This window comes from Carettochelys insculpta, chromosome 10, assembly GCF_033958435.1.
Source record: "Carettochelys insculpta isolate YL-2023 chromosome 10, ASM3395843v1, whole genome shotgun sequence".
Lineage (NCBI taxonomy): Eukaryota > Metazoa > Chordata > Testudines > Carettochelyidae > Carettochelys > Carettochelys insculpta.
In genome coordinates, this window is record NC_134146.1 from 761,607 (window position 1) to 782,175 (window position 20,569).

Sequence of the window (20,569 nt, forward strand, 5' to 3'; positions counted from 1 at the left end):
CTGGCCTGGGAAGCGGCAATAGCAGAAGCAGCACTCACCTTCTCATTGTTGCCAGCTGCCCAGGGGGCATCTCTCACCACAAATCCCTTGGATGGGGCCTTCGACTCCTCATGTGCAGAGGGTTTCATGTACACCTGCATCGCCTCATTGTCCACCACGTCAGCCAGCTGCAGACAGGGCAGGGCAGGGCAAGGGTTTCTCTTTGTACCACAAGGTTCCTTGTGTTCCTTGCTCGGGCAGTGGAGCCTCCATACCCCCCACACCATCGAACTGGGATCACTGCTAGAACAGCAGTGCACCCCTCCTCTAGTCATCTACCCCTACCCCCCCGCCCCCGTGGCACTGGCCATGTGGGCTGCCTTGACACAGCCTCCACACAGAGCACGAGCTTCTAGGGACAGCTGCAAAGAGCAGCTGAAATTAATGTTAGCATGGAGATGGGAGAGGAGAGACAGGCTGTATTTCTGTCCCAGCCTATGGGAGGAACTGCAGAGATCTGGATGGTCAAGGACTTCTGCAGCAATAGGCTGGTATCAGATAGGCCCTGTAAGTTTTCACAGGTGCTGGCAGGAGAACGCCACGCACCTCCCTGCTGTTTGTGCTTTTTTGGCCCACTCTCCTGTACCGAGGAAGTTCACCTGCACCAGAGCCACTCTGCTGGCCTTCACTGCCTGGCCGTGACCCCCCTACTCACGTATTCCTCCTCCAGGTTCAGGATATGATCAATTGCTTCCTCCACGTTGTCGGGGAGCCCAGTCACAGTCACACAGTTGGGGTCAGAGGCACCGCTCTGTGGGAAGCGGATATCCACCTGCAATGCAAGGCCCAGCAGAGGGTCTCAGAGGTCTCAGCTGGCTCGTCCTTCTGGAGGCCCGTGGGCAGGCTGCAATGCCGACACCCAGGCACTCTCACTCAGTGGGTCCGTTTGCAGTGGGCCATGCCTGACCCTAGTGCTGCCATTGGTTCCGGTACACAGCACTTCCTTAAGGAGCAGGAAGCCTCATTCCAGCTGAGCAGAGTCTGGTCAGCTTAGATGCGGGGGCATTGGACACCTCTCCAGCCCCTGCTACCAATGGCTCAGCCCCAGCCCAGCTTTGTACTGCTGCACAGACCAGAGTCCTGCAGGGCTGAGCTGCTCTTCCACCACCACCTGCCCTGGACAGAGTCCCCACTTCTGCAATGTGCCCGAGAAGGGCAGCAGCTGGACAGCCAGCGACCATTCCCACTGCCATTACATCAGAGCCCACCACGACAACAGTTCCAGTTTTAACCACTGAGGGGCAGGAAGCAGAGGGCTCTATGAGCTGCTCTGGCCCCTAGCACCACCCCTGCAGCTCCCATTGGCTGTGAGCCACAGAGGCAGGGACCAGGGGGCAGTGGGAGGAGTGCACAGATATGCATGATCCCCCCCACCCCCCATGGCTAGGAGCTGGCTAGAAGGGGAACAAGCAGAGACCAAAGCTTGCACCTCAGGTTTGATCCCCCTCCAAACCACTCACCCATGGCCCAGCTCAGAGCTCTCACCCTCTTCTGCACCCCCATGTGATGGGCATTCATAGCCCAGCATAGTTTCCCTGCCCTTGTGCGGCCCACTCCTGATGCGAGAGCACCACAAACACTGAATCCAACGGTCAATTCAATACGGCCTATGGGAGTCTGAATAGGTTCATCTCATGCTGCCCAACTGCCCACGGGTCTCAGTGAGCTGCAGCCCTGGGAGGTGCTTACAGGAAAACACTGGCTCCTGATGGGTCGAGGGGAGTGGAGGCAGGTGCCACAGCCCAATCACTTGTAAGAGCCACAAGGGCAAGTGGGGGCCGGGGTGGGAAGAGGAGTAGGAGGGGACAGTGCACAGTCAGCCCTGGGGAGAATGGGCAGGCCTCACTTCAGGTGCCAGTGGGGTCCTGTTGACACCTCACGCCCCCCCGGCTCCATGATCAAATCATTGGCAGAACAGCAGTTAAAGCCCTTCCTGCTCCCTTGGAGACACCACTCAGCTCGGGTCTGGGAGGGCGGCATGATCAGAGCACTGCGAGGGGGATGGGCAGCTGCCAGAGGCAGCGGCAGAACGGCTGTGGCTTTCTTCTGGGCTGCTCCAGAAGCAGGTCTGAATTAAATCCACCCAGGCCACAGCCGCTCAAGATCCATCCGCCCTGCAACAGGCCACCTGGCTGTGGAACTGCAGCAGAGATGTTTGGACTCAGGCTGGAGCCACGGGCCTCTAGCCTCAGCGTGCTGTTTTAACTACAGGGTACGCTGTAGCCCCAGCCAGACGACGGGCCAGTCACAGGTGTCGACCTGCAGTGCAGACACAGGCAAAGGGCTCTCTCTCACCTGGGTGCCGACTGCTGGTGTCGCATGCCCCACCTTGAGAGCAGCTCAGACAACTGGAGTCCCCCATTTCCCAGAGATCCTGTTTTGTTGGGGGAGCAGCTGTTTCAACCCAGTCTGAGTGATATCAAACCACCTCCGGTGGCTGGGCATACACAGGAGCCATGTGTTCCTCAGCCTTGTGGGCAGTGACAAGGCTGGCGCACAGAAGCCCTGACAGACTGGAGCAACGCCCCAGGCGCTAGACAGGCCAGGGGCTTGCCTCCTGCCACCTGACTCCCGCATGCGGTCAAGCCTCCAGGGAGATGCCCTGTAACCCAGCAGCACCTCTCATCCCACCACTCCTGGTGGCCCAGAGGCAGCACTTGTGCCGAGAGCAGAAGGCGCAGGCGTTAGGAGCCCAGCAGTCCAGGTGGGAGTGGTCCAGGGTAACCCAGCTAGCCTACCGCAGCCCTGCCATGGAGCCAGCATCTCCCCCTGCTCACCTTGAACTCATCCATGATTTTGCGGATGGCTTTGCCCCGTGCGCCGATGATACGGGCATGAACACGATGGTCCAGGGTCACATCCTCAGAGACCATCTGCTCCAGCTCGCCCACAATCTTCATGATGGCGTCTCGGGCTGCCTCGGTGTTCTTCTCATAGCCAGTGATGGTGATCTGATCCTGGGACTAGGAAAGTGGGTAGGAGGAAGTTAGAATGGAGCTGTTGGAGCAAATCCATCCTGGACCTCTTCGGGAGAGGCCTGATGGGAAGCAACTCTCCAGCCCAGTGTCTCCTGCAAAGTGCACATAGCTGCAGACTGGCCTGCCTGGGACACTCGAGGCATTTTTACTTTGTGGGAAGCAGCTACAGGAAAGGTCACATCATGCTCTACTCAGAGCCTGTGATGGAGTGGGGGATACCTCTGTGTGTGTGTGTGTGGGGGGGGGGGGGGGGCGCTCCTGCTGAGGGTAACCTTGATGACCAGGTAACACCTTTGTACTGCAGACAAAGGAGGAGGTGGAGCCTGAGGGGTTTGAATTGGAACTGGGAGTTGGGAAGCAGTTAGTCTGGGCTGAGGGAGAGAGAGACCAAGGAGGGGGCAAGGCTCTGGGGGCCCCTCGGGGCCTCCTCTCCCCAACATGAATTGGACTGGCTGTCTCTGCCTGCTGTACTGACTCCTCTATACGATGCTGTGTCCTGTCAGCTAATAAACCCGCTGTTCTCCTGCTGAGTGAGAGTCACTCCTGCCTGCGGACGGGGTGCAGAACTTGGGGGACCCCAGAACCCCATCACAGAGCCCCAAGCCTCTTATGCCCCTGAAGGCTTCATCCCTGTCTGGTCCTCACCTGGTTGTCATCATCCTTATCTGGGAACTGGATGTTAACCTCATGCTCCATGCGGATCTGGGTGATCACAGCCCCCTTTCTGCCGATGATTTTAGGGTGGTATTTGGGGTCCACAGTGACAGTCAGCTTGAAGCTTCGCAAGGCCTGTAATGAGAGAAGAGGCCCTCAGTGCTCCAGCAGAGGATACAAATTAAACCCATTTCTGTCTGTCAAGTTCTCTCTCAAGTGTCCAGTCTGTAGGGGACATTGCATCCCAAGGTAGAGTCAGGTGGAATTTTCTGCGCTCCTGTAACGTGGCCCAGGCTGTGCCACAGTGGCACTACCTAAACACACGTGCACGGCTGCAGAGCCCAGACTGGCTCTGCACGTCAGCCGCCAGCCTGTGCTTCTGTTGAACCTCCGCTCATTTACCCAGAGCTCCCCGTCACTGCTCACAATAGCTCCTCACCGTTCAGTCCAGGGGCTGTAGAGAGGGAACCCACCAGGCCAGAAAGGAAACAACCCGCTCCCACACTTCACATGAAGATGGTAGGTAATGGGATCCAGGGGCGTGTCTTGTGGAGCAACATTAAAACTAACTACAGACTTCAGTGGCACCAGGATTTCAATAGCAAAACATCCCAGATAATGGCAACCGGACAAGATTCTGCCCACTGCCTAGATATGCAGCAGATTCCACTTGGAAGTCAGACGGAGGAGCATTGGGACAAGCTGCCATGTGGCTACATTCCACATGCTTTGCATAATTAAGTTCAGCTAAAAGGCTGGGCAGCCTGATCACTCTTTCATCAGCTCACACCCCACAGCTGGGTGACTTTCACCCCAATCTTTTCACAGTTATACTGAGCAGCACGCCGAGTGGAGTGACCTTCTACCTTCAGGCTAGTAGCTACTGGGGCTGTAACAGCTGTGGTTACAGTGCCAGGGCTCAGGTAATGCAGCTTGTAACTCAACCATCTCCCGTCACTGGAGGCAGACGCAAACAACCCTGTGTAATTCTAGATTCTGTCTCTTCGGCCAAGGGAGCGGCTTCGTACAGAGCTGCAGGATCCAATTCCACACCAGCTAGGTGCAGATTCATCCTACTGCCCAGGTTCAGAGGCAATGGAGGGGAGTCTGAACACTGATCCTGCTCTGCCTACCCTAGGAGCGCCAACATCAGGCCACTTACCCAGCGGTATTCTGCCTCTGACATACCGACTCCTGCACACAGAGCTAGGGTCAGTGCTTGGGTGGTTCAGCTGTGGTACTGTGCTTACCCGATCTTCTTGTTCAGCCTGCAGTTCCTTCACCCTCTCCAGCAGCCCAGCCTTTGCACGGTCCAAGTTTGCAGCCAGCCCCGTGATACTGATGACATCAGACCGGAGCTCAGGGGCAGGGACTTGAATGTTCACCTAAATGACAAACACCGATGGTCATCTGCGGTGAACGGTCCACCCTACAGGCAGGCCACATGCTGCTGCTTCTTGCCAGGGCAAGTGGCTAGGATTGTAATGTCACCACTGCCACCAAGCCCTCCCCATCTAGTGCCCCATCTCTGGTCACTGGGGACTTTGGTACTCACAGTCCATGATATGCTGAAACTCATCAAGCTCAGGCTTGAAGCCAGGTTAAGTTTTTGCCCCTACTGCTCTTCTTGGAAGGCTATTCCAGAATGTCACTCTTCCCTTGGAAACCTTCCCCTACTTGAGCCCACACTTGTCAATGGCTAGCATAGAGCCATTGTTCTTGCATCCACACTGGGCATTTCAGTAACTGCTCTTCCTCCCTGATCTTTACCCCTCTGATGTATCATGGAGAGCAGTCAGATCCCTGTCAGTCTTCGTTTGGTTACTCTAAACAAGCCAGGGACCATTTTCCATTCCTCTAATCACCCTCCTCGCCCTTCTCTACACCTTTTCCGGTTTGAATTCATCTCTCTTAGATATATGGCAAGCCAGAATCGCACACCGCGTTCCAAGCAAGGTCTCACCAGCACCTTGTATAACAGTGAAAGTAACATTTCCCTGTTTCTGTGGGAAACACTACCTCGAAGGCTCACAGTCCTCACTCGATCAAGCAACGCACCCAGGTCTTCCTCCTTTGTCGTCACTTACAACTGATACGTCCCCAGACGATGACCAGAGTCTTCTTGTTAATCCCTACATGCATGACCTTGCACTCAGCACTATTACATTTCATCCCATTTACATTATCTGGTTTGCAAGGACCCCAGATCGTCTTGTGTTATTCAGCCCTCCTCACACTGGGAATCCCACCTGCCTTTGCATCACTTGCAAATTTTATTAGTGCACTCCCACTTTGCGCACCAAGGTCAGTAATAAAAAGCCTTAAACATGGCCTCAATCCCTGAGGAACGCCGCTAGTAACCTCCCTCCAGCCTCACAGTTCATCCTGCAGCATGACCCATTGCAGTCACCCCTTTCACCCGTTAAAATCCACCTCGTAAGTCTCCTATTCAGCAACGGGGTCTCCAACTGAACTCTATCAACTACCACAGTGAAATGCAGGGCGACTGCATGTCCCTTGTCTAGTAGGTCAGTTATGTTCTTCAAGGAGGAGATCAGGTGGGTCTGGCACAAACTGCGTTTTATAGAACCCTGTGGTATTTTATCATGTTAGACATTCACCTCCTCCCTCAACGACTTTTTAGAAAAAACTGGTCACTGATCGTCGGGAACCGTTCCATTCAGAGCTTGGGAGTAGCCCCTTCCCTCCCACTCCCACGGGGAGACAGGAAGCATCAAATAGTACATCTTCTTAATGGGTGCCCAAGTGGCTGAATCAAAGCCCTGTCTTGCAGCCAGGCCAGGGGCAGGCTAACGACCCACTTCCCTGGCACTCCCAGAGGCAGCATTTGCAGCCCCAGGATCGCTGGGAGCCAGAAAAGGGAGGGAGACAAAACTCAGCTTACTTCAAACTCATCCATCATTTTGCGGATTCCACTTCCTTTCTGACCGATGATGTAACGATGAAGGTCAAAGGGCACTTCCACCTCAGTGGTGACCGGAACCAGAGCCTGCATGGGGGAGGAAGAGCGGCATTTATGGCCAGGCTCCTCACAAAGCCTTGCTGCACTTTAGATTAGCCACACCCGCCCGGAAAGTGGGGGAGATCTGGCACACCCTGAATCCTGTGGTTTAATGCATTTGAACCAAAGATTAAGTCACCGATGAGGCAAGAAAGCAGGGAGTCTGCATGGGCAGGTGCAGAAATGAAAGCTACAAGGACATACTTTCAGAATTAACAATGGTACCTCCCTTGTAGTACTGTGCTGTCTTCATAGCCTCACCTTAACATTCAGCGAAGGCAGGGAAAGCCCAGAAAGACTGTCCTTACATTAAGCAAAGAAAAACGAAGGTCAACGTGAGCTACCTAGAGTCAGCTTAACGCTAACATAGGCCGGACCTACCTCTTAAGCATCTAGAGTTGAGTTTTGTTCCTGCCAAATAATTGCCCCATTAGGCTGACTGGATTCCAGCTCCATGAGCAATGTAGACTCAAAGCCAATGCAGTCAGGTAAAGGCAGTGTCAGTGTAAGCTCTATGGTGCTCACGTTAACTGTTACGGGCTTTCAGGAACGGCCCCACACGGAAGTTACAACTGATACAAGTGGTGTTGGTGAGGTTGCACACTGCTGGACCCAGAAGCAAAGTACAGATGTATATGCAAACACACACAGGGTTGACTTAGTTTTGTTGGTGAGACATTGCCTTAGCTGTGAGGTGAACGTGCCAAGGCTGGAACTAGTCAGCCTGGAAGAGATCTGAAAGGGCTTTACTGAGGAACCACACTGAAGACAGACAGCAACTGCTCTGGCATCATAAAGGAGAATTGAAAGGACAAGTCCTAAGAGCCTTAGGCACAAAAACACACACCAACTACTGCTTGGGGTCTTCAACAGCTCCCAAACCAAAGCAAATTCACAGCTGTCCTGCAACTCAGCTGGCTAGGAAATTTGAACACAAGAAAGGAAACCCCTTTCCCTGAGCCCACCTACGTCAGGTTAGCCCCAAGGAGGACACCAACCTGAGCAAAGCCCCTGGCAACTCAGAGTTCAGAGAACTCAAACAGAGCCTCTATGGGAAGGCACGAGCAGATTATGTCTTTGTATGTCCTGACAAGACCCAGCACCACCACGTACCTGTAGTGCCTCTTTAGCGGCCTCGCATTTCTCTCTGCGGCCCGAGATGACAATAATGTCGCACTTCTTTGGGGAAGTGGGGTCAGGCTCCTTAGCTTCTTTGCTTTCTACACTCTCCTCTCCATTCTCATGCACAGCCGACTCTGTGGCAGGGGCTGAGAGCATGGAACCAAACAGCAAGAATTTAATCAGTGTGTGCAGACCTGCTACTTCTCCCAGAGAACAAACGCTCCTCCTCGCCCAAGAGGGCAATGGCCACTCACCATGGAAAGAGAGAGGGTTAAACATCTCTTCTACTGTCAGTGCTAGCTCAGCCTTGGCTCCACCCAGGCTTGCAGAGTTCCCCAGGATGCCCTGCTCTGCACACAGGAACACAGCCTCACTCCAGCCAAGCAAGCTCCTCTCACGGACCCCATGTTTTGTACTGCACCTTCTGCTCATTCAGCAGCAGCTAAGTACGGCTGCTAGTATAATGCACCGCCCAGCACTGCTGTTTGAGAACCACCTCCCCGCTTGCTTTTCCTTCAGCTGTTCTATTTCTCATTGAAAGCAGCATATTCTGTCTCTGTTCGGGTTGCCGTCCGAGCATGAATGTGACAAACCACGCACTTGCTGTGGAAGGACTTATACTAGCATATTGACAGGCCTTGCATTACAAGGTTGGCACAGAGCAGCCACCTGGGAAGCAGAGACACAGTTCACCAGCACTTTATTCAATAAAATCCCAGAAGTAGCAGCAGCTTGGTGCCAGGGCAACTACTTGTCACCTGTACTCTGGCTGGTCACCTGTACTGTGCTTGGACACACCCTGGAGTCAGCTCCAGATTACTAGCCCCAGCATGTGTGGATATCCCCATCAGTCCCTTTAAGAGGAGACCAAGGGTTGTGCACGTGAATGCGTGCGTACAGACAAGATACGCCAGCTTCAGAAAACAATCCAGCCAAGTATGTGGCTCCCTCCTCTCTCGAATGGCGATCCCCACTCGGATTCGTAGCTAGAGGAGTGTCTTGGGTTAGCGAAAGGCAAGAAGATGTCTGGAGAGCAGATCTAACACCATGCTCTGCTCACCACTTTCCCTGACAGGAGGGGATCTCCCCCTCTTGCAAACAACCCGTTCTCACACCCCTCGTTTAACATATGCAGTTACACATCAGGCAGCCTGGAACGAGCCAGCCTTGCTGCATGTGGTATGAAGACCGCACAAGCCCTTTTTTCACTGCGTGGCTGGAGAGGTGGGCAGGGGAAAGGAGAGGAGATTTGCTTAACAGTTCTCTCACTCCAAGAGAGTTCAAAACGTTTAAAAAAGAGAGACTTGAAGTTTCTAGACCTTCCATGGCTCTGTGTTGTGCATCAAAGAATAGCGCTCTCCTGCCACTGCTGTCTGCCTTCCTTCTTGAAGAAGGAGATAGAAGCTAATGCACAGCAGTTCCGAGCCATATTGAGAATGGGACACCACCATGGCAACTCCTTTTTACTATTAGCCTTGGGGGCAGGCTAAGGACTGGACAGCTTAACACACACGGCCCCTCTTCAGGGAAGGGCTTAAATGCCACAGCTTGGTAACCTGGCTGGGAGAGCCTCTGCAGCAGCTGTACACGCTGCCAGCTATCTGGCTGCTCAGACCAGCCCACAACAGTCAGGGGGCCTGGAGCTGTTTCACCTGCCCGCCCCCAACTTGCCGAAGTCTTGTACCTGGGGTCTCCTCCCGGTCGGGGAACTTGATCTGCACACTGTAGTCGCGAGTGATTTGCTGAATGCGGGAACCCTTGGGGCCCATGATGGACCGGTGATACTTCTGGGGGATGGTGCACTCGATTGTCACTTGAGCCTCCTGCATGTTTGACAGGGAAAGGGGGTGAATTACTCAGGCGACACCTGCTGCTGTGCACACCCTCCCTCAGCGCAGTGCCCAAAGACTCACTACAGCAAGTCTGGCCATGTGACACAGGGAGACAGAGCAGAGTGGAGGCAAAAGAGCAGATCAGAGCAACAAGGAGTGCATCAAATCCCTCTTACTGCCAACGTCCAAGAAACAAAAGGCGGCCTGACCACAAAGCAGCCTGCCCACAGCTCCATTCCCACGCACACCCTCCCTCCAAAGCTCTCTGCAGGGGAAACACAACCTGCTGGGGGTGAGGACAGGAGCACTGCACTTAGCCTCAGTAAGTCGTCGGCAGCCTTGGGAGCACCAGCTCCAACTCAAACCAGAAACCCCGAGTTCACACCCAATGCCCAACACACGCCATCACCCAGGGCAGTACGCACCAGTCAGGAGTGAGCGACAGCCGCTCTTTAACAAGGCAGTGCTGAAAGAACAGCTCATCTTCCACCAAGGGGCTAAAAAGAGCACGCCAGAAAGATACCTCGACCCCTAGCCACCAGCCTGCTGTTACAATGGGGAGTGGAGAAGCAGGAGGCTGAGGCCAGAGTGAAGGACTCCGGTTCCTGAATGCCCACCAGCGTACAGGAAACACAGCAGAGTCTTGGCCCAGAAGACACTGCCCCAATTGGTGACTAAGGGGAAGCCAAAGGGGGATGTCTGCTTTACCCCAGCTGGGCTGCTGGGGTGGCCAGGCACCTTTTCCTAGGCTAGGCTCGGCTCTAAACAGGGGGTTACACTAAACACTCCTTGGTTTTGACCCAGGGTCCGAGTGCCAGATACAGTGGCAGGTAACAGGGCCTACCGGTTCCTTAGATCAGAGGCTGGGTATAAAGAGGAACAACCCCCCCCTCACATTACAAGAAGTAGGAGGGAGGAAAGGTGGAACAGAACAGGGATATGTGACACACGTAAGAAACGGCAGACTTGTTTCGAGAAGCTGCCACTCAGACACACACCAGGTCTTCAATGATCTCCTGGATACGTTTCTTGGCGGCCTCCACGCAGTCCTTTGCTCCCTTGAGGACAACCTTATCACTCTGGGTGCCAGAGCGAGGGAAGCTGACCATCACACCACCATACTCGTCAGCAATCTCACGGAGAACCTGCCCTCTCCGGATGACGAAGTGTCGGTGGTGTTTGGGGTCAACCACCATGGAGTCATCAACCACGTTATCCTGCGGAGAGGGGACATTGCACACTGAGTTTATTCATTGCACCATATCTCTGGGTTAGAAAAGTCCCTTCCACAACTCACAGCATGGAACGCTCCTCTCTACTGCACAGTACCCACTTCTCTAGTGATAAGCATGCATATCTTAATCCTTGAGCTTCTTCCAGGACCTCCCAGAGAGGCAAGTTGTCCTTACCCAGGGCCAAGCAGTTCCTCTAGACCGACAGGCTAGCACTGGCTAGCAGCTATGCTGCAGAGGTGCTCACTGGGAACATGTAGGTAGAAAGAGAAGTGAATGTAGGAAGTCTCCCTCACCAGGTTCTTGATGAGTGCCTCCAGCTCCTTCTGAGCCTCCTTGACAGCTGCCTCGGTCCCCATGATCGTGATGAGCTCCTGGTCTTTGTCTTCGGAGGTTGGGAAGATGATGCGGGCCCCTGTGTTATCCCGCACCTTGCGGATGTTGCCACCACCTTTGCCGATCAGGAACTTGTGGTACTCCGGCTTAGCACGAAGGTCCACTGTGTAACTCTTGGTTTGCTGATAGGAGGTCAGCCCCCACCCCGCACAAGAATAAGCCCAAGTGAGTATTCGAGAGCACATGCTGAACGCCATTTTTTAAATCCTCTGAAAACATGGAGAAACTTCCACAATAAGCTTGTGTATATGTCCCTTTTGCTAAGCATGACTAGTGTAACAGCTGAGAAATGCAACCCTACAGATACCAGTTTGCTTTTCCTTTGAGAGATCAGAAGAGTTCAAGCTCTCTGAGCATCAGAACATTTGCACTAAGAACCTGCATTTGAGAGGCTGTTGCTTTACTTCTGATATGCCGCAACACAACCCTGTCTGAATGCACCAGGATTAAAACTGTGATGAGAGCAGAACTGAGCGAGCTAGAGAAAAGTTCATTCACTGTACAGGCCAGCCCCTTCGGAGGATAAGCTGGTGTCAGGCCAGTCCCCAACTGTGACGGCTTACTACAGCAGTGAGTCTGGCCCACAGCATGACTACACAGCAGTGTTACCAGGCAGCCATTTGAGGGAAGTTTAATCAATAAATAAAAAGTGGCCAGGCATGCATCTTGGAGGAATATCTTGTCACTGGAGACCTTAAATGCATCTGTAATCATAATCAAGGGGACCAAGGGATGTGAAAGAATAATGCCTCTCATTCAGAACCTGCAGGCATGGACAAAGGGCAGACAGGAAGGGGGAGCCACGTAAAGCTGCACCTCTCTGGGTTTAACCATCTCCAGTCACACACTAGTGTCCCATTTTCCAGGAAGTGAGGCAGAGAAGTGTGGACACAACACTCCGAATACTTCAGCCTGACCAAAGGCATTTGAGCAAAGGGAAGATCAGACAAGGGTTAGATCACGTTGCTGGCAGCGTCAGTGGGTTTTTACACTAACTGGAAAACCACCAGGATCAGTCTCTCTCATCCTAGCAGTGGCTGCACCACGTTTTGAGTGCGTTAACAGGAGACACGAGAGACAAAGCCTCTTACAGCACTCCCCTTAATTCTTCCCCACGTGTGCGCAGAGTGCATTGTCAGATGTACCAGCGTGAAAGATTGCCTTTAAACTGGTACACGTAACAAAACTACTGCAGTGGTGGGGTCAGTGGCTCAGGGCTGGGGCAAAGGTTTGGAAAGCAGACGATGAGGGGATCCAACGGGGGCGGGGGAGGCTCTGGGGTTTCAGGTGCAGGCTGCCCCACGGGCTATGGTGGAGAAAGAAAAAGGGGAGAGAGAGGACTCTTTCTAGGCTGGGCTGCAGCTATGAGCCCGTGTGCAGGGCTCTTCTAAGCCCCACACTGTCACCTTACCCCACACCTCCCTGTGGTAAGGCATACAAGGAGGATGGATCGAAACGTTAAGAGGGAAGACACTGGTTAGATATGATGCTTGTGCCTATTCACAGGGCTCACCTTCTCCTCTGCCAAGTGCAGCAGCTGTTTCTTGGCTTTCTCCACATCCTGGGCAGGGCCCCTGATGATGACTGTATCGCTTCCAGAGCCCTCTGTGGGGAAGTGGATGTGGACTCCACCACACTCTTCCATGATTGAGCGAATGAAGCGACCTTTGGCACCAATGAGGGAGTTGTGGAGCTTGGAGGGGATGGAGACCTCCACCTCTGTGATATCAGCCTAGGAGAAGAGGCCAGGTTGTCAGGGTTGCATTGTACAGCAAGCTCTTGGAAGCAGGTTGTTGGGAGAGGGAAGCAGACCCAGGCAGTCTGCTCCCCCTGCTGACAGTCAGACACAGAGCTTACTGGGATTTCAGCACTGGGAGAGAGCCCCACAACTGCTCACAAAGCAAATCTGAGCAGAGGATCTGGGACATCTGCCAAACAGCTGGGTGTGCCAGCACATGCCAGCCTTCCAGCCCAATAAGGGGCACTAGCGAAAAATATTATCTCCATGGCAGTGTTACTGTTTGGGCACAACTAAGAGTTGGTGTAAATGATGCCCCTTTCAGAAGAGATGCGACTAAATGCAGATTTGAGAGGATCCTGGTGAGAAGCACTAACTGGATTTGGTCAATCATCTATATGGAGACAAGCAGCTGTACAATGTACTGCTGAAAATCATATCCTGAGCTTGTCAGTCTTAAATGTTCTCAGGATTAAGCAATTAGATTTCTTTACCTACTTCAGTGGCATGACAAAGCTTGCTACAACTGGCAGAACTCAGTCCAACCTGGTTTTCTTCAAATTATCTGGAGAAATTGGTCTCCAATTAAACATTTGATCAATCAGTTTTACTGGCACTCTTCCAATTCTGAATCTTAATGAAAGAAAAATGCTTTAGGGACAGTCAAACAAGGAGACTTTCTCACTATGTGATTTTCAGTATCAGCTCTCGGGATTTGCAGCCTAGCAAGTTGGCAGTTTCTTTACGCAAGTCTGCATCCAAGACAATTAGGCCTAAGACAAGAACTTAGTGAGAAAGGAGCATAAGTATCTTTTGCTGAGAAACTGGGCTCTTTGATCTTAAAAGCATGCAAAAACTGAAGCTATGAACACAACACGTCAAAGACTGGACTCCTAAGTTTAACAGCTTCCTGTGTAATTGTTTGCATATTTAAGTTGTCTGGTTTGTCAGGCTTCTGTTCTCCATTTAAAACACCTTAATTTAATGAGTCCCTGTTACCAGCTCTTTTTGGATGGAGAGAATTCGGTGGCGAGCTGCTTCACAGTTAGCTCTCTTGCCAGTGATAATGATTGTCTCAGAGTTGCTGTTCTCCGCCGGGAGATCAATCTTGGTGTTGCTTTCCTCGCGAATCTGCAGTTAAGAAGCAAGCAAGCATTTGAGGTGGAGCACGCAGGAGCGAACGCTGGAAGGTTAAGCTCTACTGCCCCACACAGGTGGTACTGATCATTGGAAGGCAGCTGCAGGCAGAGAGAACAGAAGAACTTCACAAAAGATGTGAAGGTCAGTAGCAACCTCACCTTTTTGATGTTGGCGCCTCCTTTCCCAATGATGTTCTTGTGGAATTGTTTGAAGATAGGAACAGAAATAGAAAAACTGTTTTCAACCTTGCAGAGAGAAAGAAGAGAAGTCGTCAGTGAGGAGATGGAGTCACCCCAGCAAGCTTGTCCATGCCTCCCCCTGCTAAGATTTCTTAATGCACGTGGAGGAGAGCTTCTTGGTTTACTATTCTGCTTAGAAGCTGCCTGACTTCTGACCACCTCATCAGCAAAGCAAATTAACTGCAAACAGACCAAAGCTACAGGTTTGGGACCTCCTCCCTCCCTCAATTATCCTGGGATGTCTCCTCTTAGACTCCTTTATTACCAATATCAACACAATGCAGGTGTCCCACCCATCTGCTACATGAAGTTTTGGACAAAGCGCAAGTGTGATGCCAGCAAAGAGTCACCCTCTGCCCCCACACTGAGCAGGGCTGGGAGGTGGGGAAGACAACACACAGAACTCTCATACCAGATCTGCCACCATCTTCTGCATGTACTTGGTGCATTTTTCCACCTCGTTCTTGGGTCCTCTAAGTTGGACAATGTCGCTCTTATGGGCTGGGTCTGGGAAGTTGATGATAACCTGCAAGAGGTGGTCACTTCACAGCAAAACAAATGGTACATACACATGTAAAGGTGCAACTATCAGGACAGAGGATCCTTCTTCTGTGCTTGGCTACAGGAACCCTTCAGCAGAACGGGACTTTGTGTTTGGAAAAAGCCTTTGAGAAGGGTCCTCTCTGATGGCTGCTACATCTCAACAGGTGCTATTCCCTACCCATAAATGGAGCAGCTCCTTCAGCTGAAGCAGCAGAGGCCTGTGCTTCTAGTGCCAAAGGTCCTATGTCCTAACCCCACTGATGACCCACAGGCAGGCACGTGTGAGTGAGGGGGAGGACAAGAATCACCACAATTCATTCACCAGGCTAAAGTCAATGTGTCTGGTTATCTCGAAAGCAGAGAGAGTCGCACAGATTCCCAATTCCAGTTGGGCAGGAGAAGCCTTACCTCTGGGAATTTATCTCTGATTTCCCGGATACGCTCTCCCTTCTGCCCAATGATGGTTCGATGGAATCTCTGTTCAATAATTAGATCCTTGGTGCGTTCATTTTCCTGTGAACGTAGAGATGACATTTAGGTTTTCCATGAAGAGGAGTTCCATGCCCTTTGTTTACTCCATTTTGTTGCATGGCAATCAATCAATCAGGAAGACAGATCTTTCAGATAATCAATCTGCTGTGCCAGATTGGAGCTGTGGCTCCCTAACGCTGAAAAGTGAACTCAAACACCTCGGCAAACGTTTATTCTGCTCCCAGCAAGAGTACAGTATGGTACCCACATGCTGATTGGGGGTGGGGGAGGGAGGAAAAGACACCTTTGCTCTAGGTCCAGAAGACATGAGAAGAGGTACAGATATATTGACTAACAGACCCCGCTGGCTAAGTCAGTTCTGGGGTGCCTTCCAGCTTACCATTCGTGAAGCAAGTTCCAGCAGCTCTTTCTTGGCTTGTTGGACGCCTTGAGGGTCTCCTTCAATTCTGATCAGGTTGCTCTTCTCGTTGTCCGGGGGGATACGCACAGATACTTTGTACTGGTCTTTGATCCGATTAACTGCAAGAGAAGGATTCTGCTGTAACACTAGTCCGTTCCATCACACCTACAGTGCAGAACTAAACACCCCTTTTGAGAAGCTGCTCATCAGCATAAAGACAAACGTGGCATTAACATAGCTGGTGGAATTCTGGCCACTGTCTAAAGAGATGGCTATAATGCAGCTGTAAGAGCCTACTACATCGCCCACAGAAAGGCGCCTCACTCACTATTGGCTCCATTCTTTCCAATGAGGTGTCGGTGGAACTTGTGGTCAACGTTGATCTCTGCATAATCCATCCGGTTGATCTGTAAAGAGCAGTGCAGGGTTAGATGGCAGAGCATTAGTTCTTGCATAAGATGTCCATAACGATTCAATGTCAGTGTCAGGTCTTTGACAACTGGCCATACACATTATGACTGCTTTCGAGTTGAGCAGGCCCATTAATTCACTCTGGTTCAGACTAGCAGCGTTTCAAATGCTGGGCAGTAAGTCCACATGCAATCTCTCCAGCCCTAGAGTGAAAACCTCTTGTGGCGCGAACACCACTTGAAAGAAAGAGTTATCGTCTTGTACGAACAACATTCCATCTCTTTGTTAATCTTAAGGTAAGTTACTAAGGGGCAGAGAGAAGATGCTTCATGATGAATGCTTTAACTCACTCTCTAGTCTGCCTGCTTTCTGTCACATCACTGTCCACCTAGGCATTCTTCTAACTTATACAATAGCTTGCAGTCTCACCTCACTGAAGCTACAAGCGGCCAACTCACCAGATCCTTCACCATGACCTCAATCTGTTCCTGAGCCACATTCACGTCCTCCGTGGGTCCCTCAAGCGTGATTTTATCCTCCCCTTCAGTGAACTCGATGTGAACCTTTAAACGAGACAACGAACACTGTAAAAGCTTCAAGACACAGCCCAGATCAATGCTACTGGTCATGACAAAGCCATCTATCCCTGCTGCCAAGGGCTGGGTCACTTCCCTCCCACCTCAGGCAGCAAAACACTTGCATATTATACTTTATTTATATGAAAGAAGGTCACCCATATCAAAAGACATGGTTGAATGTCAAAAGCAGGCACCCTGCATTCTACTGACTTTGGGCACCTCTCTCTACCTATTATCTCCGTTTCATCGATGGAGGAAAATTAACTTATTCACCTTTTGAAGCTCTCGGAAGACAGTAACACATAGAATCATAGAACACTAGGACTGGAAGGGACTGCGAGGTCATCAAGTCCAGCCCCCTACCCCAATGGCAGGGCCAAGTACTGTCTAGACAATCCTGATAGACATTTATCTAACCTGTTCTTCAGTATCTCCAGAGATGGAGATTCCACAACCTCCCTAAGCAATTTATTCCAGTGTTTGACCACCCTGACAGTCAGGAACTTTTTCCTAATGTCCAACCTAAACCTCCCTTGCTGCAGTTTAAGCCCATTGCTTCACGTTCTATCCTCAGAGGTCAAGAACAACAAGTTTTCTCCCTCCTCCTTATGACACCTTTTAGATACCTGGAAGCTGCTATCATGTCGCCCCTTAATCTTCTTTTCCAAACTAAACAAGCCCAATTCTTTCAGCCTAAGTCATGTTCTCTAGACCTTTGATCATTCTTGTTGCTCCTCTCCGGACCCTTTCCAATTTCTCCACATCTTTCTTGAACTGTGGTGCCCAGAACTGGACACAATACTCCAACTGAGGCCTAACCAGCACAGAGCAGAGCAGAAGAATGACTTCTTGTGTCTTGTTCACAACACACCCCTTAAGGCATCCCAGAATCAGGTTTGCTTTTTTTGCAACAGCATCACACGATTGACATTTAGCTTGTGGTCCACTATAACCCCTAGATTCCGTTCTGCCATACTCCTTCCTAGACAGTTGCTTCCCATTCTGTATGTGTCAAACTGATTGTTCCTTCCTAAGTGGAGCACTTTGCATTTGTCTTTATTAAACTTCGGCCTGTTTAGCTCAGACCATTTCTTCAATTTGTCCAGATCACTTTGAATTATGATCCTATCCTCCAAAGCAGTTGCAACCCCTCCTGGCTGGGTATCATCTGCAAACTTAATAAGCATACTTTCTATGCCAATATCTAAATCGCTCATGAAGGTATTCAACAGAACCGGTCCTAACACAGACCCCTGCGGAACCCCACTTGTTATACTTTTCCAGCAGGATTGAGAACCATTAATAACTACTCTCTGAATACAGTTATCCAGCCAGTTTTGCACGCACCTGATCTTAGCCCCATCTAAGTTGTATTTCGCTAGTTAACCGATAAGAGCATCATGCAAGACCATACCAAATACCTTACTAAAATCTAGGTATATCACATCCACCCCTGCTCCCTTACACACAAGGCTTGTTAGTGTATCAAAGAAAGCTATCAGATCGGTTTGACATGATTTGCTCTGTACAAATCCATGCTGGCTATTCCCCATCACCTTACCACCTTCCAAGTGCTTGCAGATGATTTCTTTAATTACCTGCTCTGTTATCTTTCCTGGCACAGAAGTTAAGCTGACTGGCCTGTAGTTTCCTGTGTTGTTCTTATTCCCCTTTTTATAGATGGGCACTGTATTTGCCCCTTTTCCAGTCTTCTGGAATCTCTCCTATCTCCCATGATTTTCCAAAGATGATAGCTAATGTCTTGGATACCTCCTCCATCAGCTCCTTGAGTATTCTAGGATGCATTTCATCAGGCCCTGGTGACTTGCAGACATTTAACTTTTCTAAGTGATTTTTAACTTTTTTTTTATTTTATCTTCTAAACCTACTCCTTTCCCCACTAGCATTCACTATGTTAGGCATTCCTTCTTCAGACTTCTCAGTGAAGACCAAAACAAAGTCATTAAGCATCTCTGCCACTTCCAAGTTTCCTGTTACTGTTTCTCCCTCCGCACTGAGCACTGGGCCTACCCTGCCCCTCAGTCTTCCTCTTGCTTCTAAAGTCTTCTTGTTTCCCTTAATGCAATTACTACCTCTCATAGTTATTTAATAAGAGTGGCACAATCTTTCATATGAAGGTTCAACCTGTCCCAGTGGTTATCTGAACCTATATTAAAGGGAGATATTCTGAATGGAAAAGTGGTAGCATGGATACCACGTGCAAGAGCATTTTGTAAAGAGGCACATTCGCATCTCCTTTCTAAAAGTGTCTGTCCAGCCTAGTGGGAGAGGCTTGAGGAGAAAAGGGCAGAGACTACCTCTCCAAGGAGAAAGGTGGAGAAGTCAAGCAGGGTGGGTGTGGCCACCATGGACCATCTGTACCTTTGGCATCTGCTGAGTGATTTTGGCCAGATTTTGTCCTTTCTTTCCAATGATGAAACGGTGAAGCCAAGAGGGGGCAGAAACAGAGGAGACGGTGAAGCTGTTAGCCTAGGGAAGAGGAAAGACTACAAACATGAGTGACTACGAAGGCCTATCACAATATACCCACCACACAAGGACTGTGACATCTTTCACCCCAGCACCAGCCTGTTGGCAGAGTTCTCAAGTTTGCTATCCACATAAAAGAGCAGAGGAAGTGCTCATGACCTCCAAATGCTCTGGGATCCACTCCCATCTATGCCCTTTAGCCAGGGTAATGCAGGAAGTTGCTCACTGGGGGCATCTGAAGAGAGACGGCCCAGTAGTTTAAGATGACATATACTAGAAACCATTACCTTAGCATAGACTTCAGTCAATGCCTGCCCAAGTTTTTCAGGCTCACCACGCAGTATCACCGTCTCCGAGCTGCTGTCAGTGGGTGGGATCTCGACTGAGACTCCAGTTTTCTCTAGGATCTCCTGCAGGGAATTCCCCTTTGGACCGATGACATATTTGTGCTGGGACTTTTTCACTTCCACTGCAATGGTCGTAGTCTTCTTTTTCTGTGCAAGGAAAAGACACGAAGGAGTCAGTTGCAAGGATCACGGACAGAAAAGAAGGCAGGAGGGAAGAGCAACCAGAGATAGTGTAAAAAAAAATTTTGCCCAGAAAGGAGCAGGGTTAGGAAGAACCACTCAGCCACCTGAAGGATAATCTAGGACAATGGTTAGGCTCCTGCTGGAACTGACGATCAAATTAAGTGCTCACAAGGATTTTGAAGTAAAGCTATTGGCTATGACAGTAAATTCCCCAGGGCAAGGATAGCCCTAAGTGCCTGCACACTTGTATTTCATATCTGGTATAAGGTCCTGATTCACAACTGTGTTCTCAAAGAGATAGCCAGTTGCAATAGAACAGGAGAGAGACACTCAGGGTTTCAGAAAAAGTGAAACAATTCAGACTTAGCTGGGGGGTGCAGCACTAAAATTCACAGCTGGATCATCAATAGCAGCTAGCAGGGAGTTAACAGAAGAGACGACATGTATGCTGCTTCTATTCTACCAAGCCAGCAAGCCCAGTCTTCAAGCCCCATTTGCCCAGAAATTCCACCTTTCCTCAGTTTTATTTTAGTTCCAAATCGGATGTGACCACTTGTGGCAGGCTGACCACAAGAGAAACTCTTGAGAGAATTCAGTAACTCACCCCACCATAAGACCTGCTTTTGTCCAACAGGAGACCAGACCCAGCAAACACTTTTGCTGGGAAGGGCACCAAGAAGGGACCAACATGAGGCATGAGTGGTGGGTAAGACACAGAGGGAGGAAAAGGCAG

The 20,569-nt window shown here is 50.7% G+C and overlaps 1 protein-coding gene across 5 annotated transcripts in view; it reads right to left on the reverse strand.

Moving 5' to 3' along the window:
• Positions 1 to 20,569, reverse strand: part of HDLBP (high density lipoprotein binding protein) — an 81,153-nt gene that overhangs the window by 6,712 nt on the left and 53,872 nt on the right. For 4 of the 5 annotated variants that reach the window (XM_075003837.1, XM_075003839.1, XM_075003838.1 and 1 more), the window contains exons 8-27: positions 19,594 to 19,800; positions 19,199 to 19,306; positions 16,697 to 16,801; positions 16,156 to 16,234; positions 15,807 to 15,946; positions 15,344 to 15,448; positions 14,805 to 14,918; positions 14,312 to 14,398; positions 14,013 to 14,144; positions 12,789 to 13,007; positions 11,176 to 11,397; positions 10,646 to 10,864; positions 9,500 to 9,638; positions 7,807 to 7,961; positions 6,577 to 6,681; positions 4,922 to 5,056; positions 3,663 to 3,806; positions 2,817 to 3,002; positions 695 to 811; positions 39 to 167 (exon numbers count right to left, since the gene is read on the reverse strand). In XM_075003837.1, coding sequence (XP_074859938.1) covers positions 39 to 167; positions 695 to 811; positions 2,817 to 3,002; positions 3,663 to 3,806; positions 4,922 to 5,056; positions 6,577 to 6,681; positions 7,807 to 7,961; positions 9,500 to 9,638; positions 10,646 to 10,864; positions 11,176 to 11,397; positions 12,789 to 13,007; positions 14,013 to 14,144; positions 14,312 to 14,398; positions 14,805 to 14,918; positions 15,344 to 15,448; positions 15,807 to 15,946; positions 16,156 to 16,234; positions 16,697 to 16,801; positions 19,199 to 19,306; positions 19,594 to 19,800 — 2,847 coding nt within the window. The remainder of the gene's footprint in view (positions 1 to 38; positions 168 to 694; positions 812 to 2,816; positions 3,003 to 3,662; positions 3,807 to 4,921; positions 5,057 to 6,576; positions 6,682 to 7,806; positions 7,962 to 9,499; positions 9,639 to 10,645; positions 10,865 to 11,175; positions 11,398 to 12,788; positions 13,008 to 14,012; positions 14,145 to 14,311; positions 14,399 to 14,804; positions 14,919 to 15,343; positions 15,449 to 15,806; positions 15,947 to 16,155; positions 16,235 to 16,696; positions 16,802 to 19,198; positions 19,307 to 19,593; positions 19,801 to 20,569) is intronic. The other variant, XM_075003841.1, reaches the window with a different exon arrangement.